Raw genomic sequence first — 12588 nt, 5'->3', positions numbered from 1 at the left:
ATCATTAACCCTTTACTGCCCATAACCATGAATATGTCTATATAAATGTATTAAGTGCACATTCTTTTAAATTTAAAAGAGGAAAAAAACTCTCCACACACATCAGACTTCTACAGTGCATTGCGTTTCCATATATGGCTGCATTCAGTTAAATTGGTATTCGGTAGGAGTAAGTGTTTTTTATTAACCTTCTAATGAGAGTTTTCCATAAATGCAATCGTGAATAAACTTGGCGAGGGCATTGTTTTTGTACAGCTTATCAGAATATAGGGTTATAAATAAGACCCGTCCGTCTGCCTGGATTTTTCCCATTTGTATTTTTACATGTTTACACGCACATACACAGCGAAGAGGGTTGTTGTTTTTTTAACGATAAACAAAAGAACTAGCGAAAAAAAAAAGCCGTAATGGAATGGTCCATCCTGAATATACGAGAAAGCGTTCGAACGGGAGATGAAAGGAGAATGGTTAAAGCAGCCCTTAGGAGGTCCAGCAGTAGAGCCGATCTATGCCCTTGGCTCCAGAACACACGCAGGTCTCAGCTGGCGTGTAGAAGCACATAGCCTCTCCACCAGTGCACATCAAAAGGCTTTCCAATTCTAATGAGCCTCTCAAATTAGTCACCAATAAACACACACACACACACACACACACACACGCACGCACGTTGAAAGCATGAATATTTAACCAAAAGCATGATCGGAAAAGGGTGCAATTTTGGAAAGGTGCAATGCAAGGTGCTTCATATTATTATTATTATTATTATTATTATTATTATTATTATTATTATTATTATTATTATTATTATTAAAAGATAAAAACAACATTTAGACACGTATTTTTTCAGTCATTGAATGGATAACGTGCCAAGTTAGTGCCTTTGAAATTCATAATGAATAAACAGTTTGAGGGGATTATATTTGATCTTATGGAGGCAGGTTCTTTTTACTTAATATCAGTTGTTTTTTAGACTTGCCAAGGTATCTGAAGCACGTAACTGAAGCTGTGGTCATGCTTACGAATCAATATTCTAATATAAAATATGTTGTATATTTTATTTGAGATTAGATTTTCGGTTAGAACATGTGGTGCAACTCTAACCCCACCCCCGGCCCCATCATGCATGTTGCATTTAAATGGAGGAAAAAAAAACATCATACGAATCTATTTAAATCGTGCGTCAGAAAATAGTCTTTTCTAACAGTTTGCAACTCCATTACATTCGTTTATAGTTCATTGGATAGAGTATTGTTTGCGACATAGGGCTATCGGAATAACGGATCAAGATATAGTCGACTCTGCATTCATCATCGGAAAAACAATTTTATTTTTCAATTACAAAAATGTCATGCTTTGTATTTAACCTGTCCTCGTTATAACGGTGGATATCTTTAAATAACACAGGTCCAATGGTGTTATGCACTGGCATATAGCTAGGCTTTGTATCAGCGGATCGTACATGCATAGCATCGTGCTGCAACAATGCCGAAAACAATCGATGTATTCATGTATTGTTTATTTATGCATGTTTGTATTTATTTACTTTAAATGTAAAAAGACACGATTGAACATTACTAGACACGTAAGATCTAGTTTTGGATACCAGTATTCTTGTGCACATTTTAACCACTAACGTAAGGGAATAAACGTCGATGTTTCAATATTTTGAGGAATAAAAAACACAGGAAAAAATCAGATACATTTAACATTTAAAAAGTAAAAAAAACAACATTGTAGCCTGTATTATTATTTTCAATAAGCAGACTACAGTTTATAGAAAGCTATAGCAATTGTAGAATGTATTTGCCATGTATTTGCAGTGTCAGGATTCAATATAGCAACTGTAATACAGCAACTAGTAATTTAGGCTTGTAAAGACGGTTATCGGTGTCCAGCCGTGCTTTGCGAAGCAATACAATAATGAACAATATCCCATTGTGAAAACGGTGAATAAAACGAGAGATTGATTTTCCACACTAGCATACGCACACCCAGTCCGCAGGAGCAGATACTTTTCATTTTTCATTCTTGCAAAGCTACACCGCCGGCTTTTAAAACGTATTAAAGCTTTTAAAAATAATACCAAGTGACGGGCTGATTTATTATTTTGTATTTGTTAATATCAAGAATTTTAAAAGTTATTGCCAGTCTGGAATAGGGGACTAGTTTGACCTCATCGCCACAGGTGCGGATACAGTATCAGTGCGCGCTTGGCACTTCTTTGACAGGCTCTGCACTGCGTCGAGCGGAGTTCAGTTTGGGACGGTGCTGTTGAAACACCCCGCAATAAAGGGCTGATGTCCGGAGAAGGGAGGTCTATGAAAACCGACTGCTTTGTCTCGGGCACGCTCTCTTCTTCTTCACTGAAAGAGACATTCAGCCAAATTAAGCACAGACGAGGGAAGGAGCGGGGGAAGAGGTCTCATCCAAGAGACCAACTAGAAGATACCGATAGCGACTGCGAGATCTGCAGGTAAACGAACTGATAACATTACTGACTATAGAGTGGCAACGGAGCTATCAAACTGGTACAGGATTAAATATACCCAACGCTTTCAATATTTAAATAGGCTACAGCATGTATTACAATTACAGCAAGGCGTTTCGTTTTTATAAGAGCGTTAGCATATTTGCACGCGAGTTATTTCAGTATTTATTATAAAATTCTATCAAGGCGTTGCACGGGAGTTATTTACAGTGTGTGCTATTTCTGAAAAACAAAACACATTACAAAATATTACACAATAGTGTGTTTATTTTAGGAAACACGTACAGTGTTTTAAAGACATTTGTGTTAAATCAGATATTACACACAAACTGCGTTTTTCTTAATCGAATATATTGTGTACTGCATTTTATTACACGATTCAGCTTGCCACTGTAAAGGATACCGCCATATGTTTTGCATAATAGTTTTGTAGAATGATGAGATTCTAATGCCTACTGCTACTGTGTCCGGGGAAAATGCTGTCTATATTTCAATAATAATAATAATAATAATAATAATAATAATAATAATAATAATAATAATAATAATAACGTTTTCTTGAATAAGTCATCCAAATAAATATATCGACTATTTAAAAAAATAAAAACTTTATATTTCACATATTAATATTTTAACAGAATGAGCCTAAATTAAATAAATAAATAAATAAATAAATAAATAAATAAATAAATAAAATGTGTTATTCTGCGGCATTATTTTGTTTTAATCACCAGTGTTTTTAAATTATTAACATTATTTTTTCTTTCAAACAAAAGTAATGCAGTTTTTCTTTCCCATCGACAGCACACATTAAAATTCAATGTCTATTTTTTATGTTTAAAAATAATTATACATTATTAAGCATGTATGTAGTGTCTGTTAACCATTTTAAAAACGAAGTGTACTTTATTTGAATGCTTTTTTAAACTGGATGTTATATTTCAATAGAACGTCCTACAGTTATTCGTTTAGATTTATATTGTTTTTTGGGGGTTTTTTTTGTTGTTGCTGTAATTAACAAAAAAATACGAGCTCGCAATGCTCTGATAGGTGAACGGGTTTGAAAGGGAAGTGTTACGTAATTATTTTAACTACAGAGATCACTGCGCCATATTTACAAAACGTTTACATTGTTTCTAAAATTAAATAACCCATTTTATAAATCTACAAAATAAAGAATCCATGTGTTTAAATTAATACAATGAAACCCTTTCCTTTGATTATCATTTTACAAAAAAAAAAAAAAAAATAGTGCGGTAAATGTTTGAGTGTGAATGCAAGTCATATGATTTAAACCTTTTCGGGACTAATAATTATTAGTAATACATACATACATACATACATACATACTACATTACTACTACTAATAATAATAATAATGATAATAATAACAATAACAATAACAACAACAACAATAATAATAATAATAATAATAATAATAATAATAATAATAATAATAATAATGTATTTTTCAATCATTGTTATTTGTTTTGTAATGTAATGAGAAAGTCACTAATTCTCCTGCAGACTGAAAAAAAAAACTTTATTTGATTAAAAAATATATCACATAAATTAATAAATAAACAGATAGGTTTCTGGTCAAGCTAATTCCCTATAGCCCAAAGTACAATATATAATCTTAGAGTGAATGTATATTTAAACTGTGGGTTAATTTCTATTATTATTATTATTATTATTATTATTATTATTATTATTATTATTATTATTATTATTGAACCTAGTCATGCTGCTGCTGTCAGGTTGTTCCTGCAAACCTGGTGCTTGCTTTACAGTGGTCTAATTATTGCTAATAAATATTAATCCTAATCATAATAATAAATCCAACATGCCGGTTTTCATTTCGAATCGCTCTTGTCTCATAGATGTTCCCTGTCCTCGAATACTGGAAGTAGCCGCACGGTCCGTAAGATCCTGACCGCCTGTGTCCTCTCTCTGGTGGCTCTCCTGGGATCAGTCTCCTTGGAGCTGAGCAGCAGCCTGGAGGTGTGGAGGAACACTGAGGCTGCCCTTCACAACCTCATTTCATGCAGGAACCTCCTCATCATCAAACTCATTGACCGGCTGCAGCAGGAACGAGAAGCCTGCCGACTGGCCAGCCTCAACAAGACCCTGTCTGGGACCTGTCCTCAAATCAGCAGCCACTTGATGGTCAGGATTAACCATCTCTGCATGGAGGTGGAGCAGGGCATGGATGTACGAGAATGCGCGGAAGGCAAGGATCAAGGTTGTGGCAAACGTCTGGATGAAATCTCCACAGTGCTCAACATGACCTGGAGAAAGGAGACCTCAGATATCAACGACACTGCTGAGGCTGCTGCTTTCTCGCTGGCGATCACAAAGCTCATGGAAGTTTGGGGGGACCTTGAACAGGATCTGGAGCTGGTGAGGCTCAATCCCGATTGGGCAGACGTGTTGTCACTCAGGCTTCTAACCTGGGTCAAAGAGGTGGCCACCAAGATACAAAGTTCTGGATCCATCACCAGCTTTCAGACTTCTTGGCAGCAGACCATAAGCACCTTGAACTTTGCAATACTGGTGTCTGACAACTTGCAGAAATGCTGGCTGGAGAACGGCAACCTTTCACTGTACTTCACACAGTTTAAAGACACTTCCCTTCCCATGCCCTTTGGGGCCTCCTTAGATTTACCTCCCGCCAACTGCATGGACGCCTTTGTTCATGGGCTGGCTGACGTTCAGGACTGCTTGCTCCAGAGGGGCAGCCAAACTTTGAAAAAGAAATCGAGAGACTTTCTCTCAGCCGTGAGCCTCAAGATCAGCCTCTTAACCATAGCCTGCCTCATCTACCCCATAGTCCTGGTGTCCTTCAAGCAGATGACAGAGTGGATACAGAACTACGCAAGGAGCCTCAAGGAGAGGACCGAGGATCTCAAACAGGAGAGGCGTCTTGCGGAAGATCTCCTTCACCAGATGCTGCCCAAATCCGTAGCCAAGCAACTCCGGAGAAATAAGCACGTGGAAGCCGAGAGTTACGAAAGGGTAAGGCATTGTAGAGGGGTCTTAAATATCCCTAGGGACAAGGCAGTAACTACTTGGTCAACGGGTTTAAGGCTTACCAGTAACATGTTTACTCCATTTAGTTATTATGGAGGACTTTCTGAAAAATGAATAGTCTTTAATAAAATCGGCACAATTTATTTAAACATCTTTGATGATGCTTATTACAAAACCATATTAGGAACAAAATATACAGTAAGTAGCCGCTGTTTGACAGTGTGCTCGCTCCCTGTGTGAGGTAAGGGTTAATCGAAACATTTCTGTAAATAGCACTTAATTAATCTACAAAGGCTTTAGAATGAAAGACCACCGAAAGAGTTGCTGTAATTTAGTTTGAATTAGTATTTATTTTACAAAAAAAAAAAAAATGAAATAGGGAACTAAATTACTTCCAGGTGTGTGGAGTACAGAGAATGGTTTCTCTTAACATTTGCATGCTGTGTGTTGTCTCAATAATTACCTGCAATTATACTGTTTCATATTCATTATCAGGTAAATGAATATTTCTGAGAACAGAAAGAGAACTGCATGTCAGAAATGCCTTTCAGGGATGAATTAGCTTTCTCTTTAACAGGAAATTACCACATCGATGATGCATTTAAACAATCCAATACCATTTTTGCGGGGTCCCATTTGACCAAATTGACTGTAGGGTTAAAGATTCTACAGTGGTGTTCTATCCCCCCACAAACCTAACGTATTGGGAAAGAACTGATACCGAACCATGTCTCCCTACACAAGCTATATGTATATATATATAGCAAAATTGATTTCATTTAAACAATGCCAATGGGCATCCATGGGGTCAAACAAGAGTACTGGGATTAAAATCTCATTGCATCAAACGCAACAGGCCAAGCAGAGCATGATCAGATGATAAAGAAACCAAAAGCTCAGATCTAATGTTCTGCTAAGGACAGCTCATTTGAATTGTAAATACACAAGCTTTAAGAACCAGCAGTCGCTGAAAGATAATATCAGTCTGTTCTGTATTGTACAGCACCCACCGCCTGACTCTAATGTGTCCTATCCTGTGTTCTCTCTGTCTCTCCTCGATCAGGTGACCATTTTCTTCTCTGATATAGTGGGGTTCACCTCCATCTCTGCCTCATGCACCCCTCTGCAGGTGGTGGAGATGCTGAACAACCTCTATGTGTGTTTTGACACTCGCATAGACTCCTATGATGTCTACAAGGTACACACAATAGGAGCATTGTCTGTGTAAATTATAAACAGGCTATTCAATTGAAAGGGACGTGAAGCTCCGCTCTTTTTTGCAGTGCAGTCCCCCTTGTTATTTCATGATTTATTTAAATCAGGGTTAGGCCATGTTGGCTATGGGGAACTGTATCAGGATCACTAATTGACTGTTTTTGGTAATTTATGATTTTTAATTGTCGCAGAAGCATTTTAAGAGCTATGCCTAGAATTAACAGATGTGCTCTGTGATATAACATGTCACAAAATGAGAAACGTAATCATGCTTCATGCTATATTAGTTATGTATTTTTTTGTAAGATTAATAGGCGTTAATTAAAGACTAAGGGACATATTTTCAAAGCGTTTACTCCCAGGAACTGTTTTTTTTAAAAGGAGAAAATTATGTGTATTTGATATACAAGCTGAGAAGCAAACAGCTTTAATGTGTATAAAAGGTACAAGAGACATGTGTCCCATAATTAAAAATGATGTTTTTTTTATTTTTACAATGAGGTGCACAAAACAGGATCTGGTCATCCAAATTGTCAGTTTACTCCTCGTGACACTTGAGTCAATGAAGAAGAAACAGTTTGAACAACAAGTGCTCAATTCCTTGTGTACCTTAAGGAGTAAACGCTTTGAAAAAACATGGCCCCAAACACTCTGAAAGTGCCACCCCTAGGTCTTACTGTGAATGCTCTCCTGCCCGGCAGGTGGAGACTATCGGAGATGCCTACATGGTGGTGAGTGGCCTGCCCGAGAGGAATGGGGAGAAACATGCAGACGAGATTGCTAAAATGGCCCTGGATTTGGTAGCTGCAATTCGACAGGTGCCGATTCCTCACATGCCTTCCAAGAGGCTGCAGCTCCGAGCTGGGATCCACACAGGTCTGATTAATCTCCTTTATATATATATATATATATATATATATATATATATATATATATATACACACTCTGATCTGATCCTATTGGGGGTATCCAGTCCTTCTATATGTCCTGCAAGGAAACCGGTTTCAAGCTGGAATGGGGTTTGGGGTTTAATCAGATTTAAGTGCATGGGTCTTCCAGTCACGGTCTTGGAGATCCACTCCAGGTTTCAAAGCTGAAATGATATCATTAACTACTTCAGGGTCTGGATGCATGTTTGATTGGTTCAATTAAACAATTTAGAACAGGGTTGGCACAAAGACCAGGAGTGGAAGGGCCAACTTTGACCACCCCTGACATGATTCAGAAGCACAGATTCCTCCAAACCCGGGTGACTTTGTCACATAAGTGCCGCAAATGTATTTTCAAATGACTCAGTTAGCATTCATTTTTAAAGTTTGGTAGAATTTTAACAGCATGTGATCAGCGTTACTTCATATATTTCCGTGGGTTCTCTTCACATCATTGAATGCTTGGTTCAAATCCTCCTGCGGGGAGTTCTGAGCCTACACTCCCATCCCTGCGTTTTACCGGCTCTGTTGCTCTGTGCTTATTCTCTAACAGGTCCCTGCGTGGCTGGGGTGGTGGGCTACAAGATGCCACGATACTGCCTCTTCGGAGATACTGTCAACACTGCATCACGCATGGAATCCACCAGCTTGCGTGGGTACCCCCCTCCATTATATATATATATATATATATATATATATATATATATATATATATATATATATATATAAAATTAATGTTAATTATTTTAACTGTGGACACCTATCAAAGTTTATTTATTTATTTAAAGTTTATTTTACAAAGAAACAATTCTGATCATTTGATTGAGTTGCCACAAAAAAGCATGAAAAAGAAATGCCACTTTGAGATCACAAGATCTGCTTGCCAGAACTAATTCTTAATTTGTCTTCAATGAGCCACCCTAACAGTGGATTTATTGCTATATGTATTTCTATATTTATTTGCTCTTTTCCTTTTTTGCAGCTCAAAAGGTTCACGTTAGCTCAGAGACTTATATTGCATTGACAAAGGATGACGCGTATGAGCTCCAGCTCCGAGGTGAAATTGAAATCAAGGTAATAATCAAAAAAAAAAAGTGCTACTAAATAACGATTAAACAGCTTGGAGAATCTAACCCTACAGTAAGTGTTGTCCTATCTGTAATGCAATAGTACAGTTGTTAATGGATTTCAAATGACGAATGTTAAATAAATACGCGTGTATCCCTTTCAGTGCTACGTAACCTGTGCCACATGTACAAGAGTGTAATTAAAGCCCATTTGTTTTACAGAGTACATGAGAGAACGACCATTCAGAATATCTAGTCCTGACTGACTTTTTCATTAGGCAGTAATTGCTGTTAAATCCTAGCTCATTCTTGCTGTATCATCGTAGATCGTTGGTTTGAATCAAGGACTGAATGCAAAGGCAATGCAATTACATCACAAACCCAGCTCTACAGTTGAATTTTAGCAGCAACATATTGAAATGCTACATGATATGCAATGGCGTCACAATGTTTTGAAGAAATATAATCTATTAAGGTACCATAGCCTGCTATTAGTTCTTTTTCACTGCTATTTTATTGGTATTCCAATTGGGTTGTTGTAATATAATGAATAGTTTATTGACAGCTTTTAAGTTCTGTTTTATCCACAGGGGAAAGGTAAACTGAAGACATACTGGCTGATGGGACACAAGAATTACAGCGTGCAGAACGACAGTCTGGTTTGTCACTGGAATCCAAATTTATCGAGGAAAAAGAAAGTCGAAAACGCCAGCGCGACACAGGTAATGAGAATTTCGAATGAATTGTAATTATAGTCACACAATCCTGTAAAAGTGCTTGCTGCCAGTGTCTTTCGAGGGTGCCCTCTCAATATGTTTCACGTCTGCTTTGTTTTCAAGTCCAACGCGAGCATTACAGTGCTGAGTGAAAGGACCACCCCGGTATCTTTGCAGGACCCCGGCGCTAATAATAACAAAAGGCTGGATTCAGATGAGGGAGCGCCGAGCCCGCTGCGGGTGTCAGCGTTGATGCAAAAGCTCCCGGCTAACCAGAAGACTGACAGCGGCCCCACAGCCACCCTGGGATACATGACGCACGGCGTGCAAGGATACATTAGCCAGGAAAACAGTCCCGAAATCTGGGCCAGAAACGGGCTGTCACGTGGCAGCCATGGGATTAATGGGGGCGACAAAGCCAGTCTCCTTCCAGGCTCTGCTGATAACAGTTAAAGGAAAATAAAATCACGGGCGTGGTGAAGAACAAAGAGATGTTATCATTTTTGTTTAAGTTGTATGACAAAATGCACGTCGTTGTAGCAACCTGCTTTCTACTTGAAACTGTGACTGGAACATTTAATATTTTTTTCAGCTGTGTATTTCTTTTTCATCAATTTTAGTTGCTTAAACAACAAATAGTTTGTACTAAACAAAGCGTGGTGGTTATTGAAGATAATATATAAAATTGACATATACAAAGACATAATTCGAAAAACAGAAAGTAACAGTGTTAGCTAGTCGGCATACTGTAATATATATATATATATATATATATATATATATATATATATATATATATATATATATATATATATATATATATATATATATATAATACTCACAAAGAGATAAAGTAAAATGTTTTACAAATGGGACTGAATGTACTTATTATCATTAAAATGCACCAGCCGTTCGAGTGTGTGCAAGATATTTGCATGAATGGTTTACTTTGTTCTGATGTGCTCCTCTTTAGAAACAAAAACAAAATAATAAAAAAAAAAAACAACAAAACACGCCAGTCTTTAATTCTTAAAACATTTTAATTATTGGAAATTGCATCAAATTGCCCTGTTTCCATGATTACAGCAATTATGTGCCGGAGCGCCCGCCGCCTGTCTAAGCCTTCACATCTCTGCAGAGTGGAAGCTGCAGCAGAGCAGTCTCGAGGCTCAGGCGCTGACTGTATAATTGCATTCGGCTTATCAATGGAGCCCCGTAAAGAGTGCATCTTTTGCATTAGCAGACGGAGAACAGCGAGACTGAAGAGTGAATAATAACACGACATCGTCTCAAGGGGGTTTGGTAAAGCATTTAGTACAACTACCTGTAAACACGTTGCAAATGCAATATCCCAGAATTTAGGGTTAATAATTCGAGGACTGCAAATCATGCTCCGCTCAGAATTTGCAACCACGCCGCTTTATAATCAATATGCTATCTGTTTATTAGTACGATACCTGAATCAGACAAACACGTAATTGCAGATTGTATATTTTTGTGTGCAGTGGTTGTTACCAGAAGAGTGATACAACAACACGCTGTAAAGTTGAATACATGGACCAATTCAGTGGTCTTTTTATTTGCTTAATAATAATAATAAATAATAATAATAATAATAATAATAATAATAATAATAATAATAATAATAATAATAATAATAATAATAATAATAATAATAATAATAGCGATTAACACACACACACACACACACACACACACACACACACACACACACACACACACATTGACAGGGATGGAAATAAGACTCCTGTAGCAGTCTCACCCATTCCAGGTTTTAATAGAATTGATCAGCCACAGCTTAAAGGTTTATTATGAAACTCATAATAAAACCATGAATTCATCAAACTGCTGTGCAATGAGAGTCTTATTTCCATCCTTGCATTGATAAAGCGTTTACCAGTAAATGTACTGCACCTTCCCTTTTGAGTCAGAAGAGGGTGCCAGCCTACTATATTCCTCTTATGCGCACACACAGCATGTAACTGTGTTTTTGCAGTTTACCCCCCTTTAATATAATGAGTATTATTGCAGTTCTGGAATGCTGGTGTTTAGAGTTACACAACAGCGCCCTCTGCTGAGTAAAAATTGTGGAAAGCATGCCTGCACTGTTTGCAAACATTAAAGGGATACTGCATATGATCTACATTGAGGGCACGGTCCAATGCTAACATGCTGGCCCCCTTCCTCAGCCCAGAGGAACTTTGTCAGAAGCAATGGCTTAGGGTTCTCCTGCTAAAGCACCTGCTGATTTTATACCCTTTAAACATTGAATTGCAGAGTTATCAGAACCAGCTTCTGCCCTGTTGTAGTCACAAGGTGCAGCGGAGCTGTATTTTGGGAACATCATATGATTTGAGACCCTTGTTCTGGCAGTACTTGAAGTTTTCACCGTGGTCAGAGTGTTGCGGTGACATACTGAGTGCTGATGAGGTGCTGGCTGTCGTATCTCACCCTGCTACACAGTGCCATCACATTGTTATGCAGTTAGGTAGACTGGTTTAAAAAAAAAAAACAGACTCTTCTCTGGCTTTACTGGTAGAGGGCAGCATTGCTTAGCATAATACAAAATTCTTATTATTGCAAAACATATTTATTTATAGGAGGCTGTGTGGTCCAGTGGTTAAAGAACTGTCCTTGTAACCAGGAGGTCCCCGGTTCAAATCCCACCTCAGCCACTGACTCATTAACCCTGAGCAAGTCACTTAACCTCCTTGTGCTCTGTCTTCCGGTTGAGACGTATTTGTAAGTGACTCTGCAGCTGATGCATAGTTCACTCACCCTAGTCTCTGTAAGTCGCCTCGGATAAATGAGTCTGCTAAATAAACAAATAATAATAATAATTATGGGAGAATTACCTTTTGCACATCACCTCCTGAAGACATGGAATTGTTTCCATCATAGTAGGAAGGTGGAATTTGATAATCTTTCCTTCTCTGGTTTTAAAGGTCGTATTTGGGAATTGCTTAGAACCTCCTGCCAATGCTCCTCCCTCAGTCCACATGAACAAATAGATATGGCTTATTTATACTTAGATCTCTGTATGCTGCTGATTAAGTTTGAGCCATGCATGTTTTTATTGTGTTGTTTGTACATTGTGATTGTTTTTTGATACATGGCAA

At 37.7% G+C, this 12588-nt stretch overlaps 1 protein-coding gene across 1 annotated transcript; it reads left to right on the top strand.

Annotated features, from left to right (window-relative positions):
• Positions 1–2234: 2234 nt before the first annotated feature.
• LOC117963726 (receptor-type guanylate cyclase gcy-4-like) lies at positions 2235–10185 on the top strand. The gene is made up of 8 exons (XM_034904753.2): positions 2235–2473; positions 4372–5506; positions 6585–6719; positions 7438–7612; positions 8219–8317; positions 8648–8739; positions 9323–9454; positions 9572–10185. The coding sequence occupies exons 1-8, from the start codon at positions 2298–2300 to the stop codon at positions 9899–9901; spliced, it is 2274 nt and encodes a 757-aa protein (XP_034760644.2). The 5' UTR covers positions 2235–2297; the 3' UTR covers positions 9902–10185.
• The last annotated feature ends 2403 nt before the right edge of the window (positions 10186–12588 follow it).

This window comes from Acipenser ruthenus, chromosome 20 (assembly GCF_902713425.1).
Source record: "Acipenser ruthenus chromosome 20, fAciRut3.2 maternal haplotype, whole genome shotgun sequence".
NCBI lineage: Eukaryota > Metazoa > Chordata > Actinopteri > Acipenseriformes > Acipenseridae > Acipenser > Acipenser ruthenus.
Note: the sequence above shows the minus strand (reverse complement) of the source record. Positions and strands in the feature narration are given on the sequence as shown.

Coding starts and splice junctions, on each gene's coding strand:
- LOC117963726 (XM_034904753.2), top strand. CDS start 2,298: ATGTCCGGAGAAGGGAGGTCTATGAAAACCGACTGCTTTGTCTCGGGC. Junction 6,720..7,437: donor ACTCCTATGATGTCTACAAG/GTACACACAATA, acceptor CCTGCCCGGCAG/GTGGAGACTATCGGAGATGC. Junction 8,740..9,322: donor GAGGTGAAATTGAAATCAAG/GTAATAATCAAA, acceptor TTTTATCCACAG/GGGAAAGGTAAACTGAAGAC.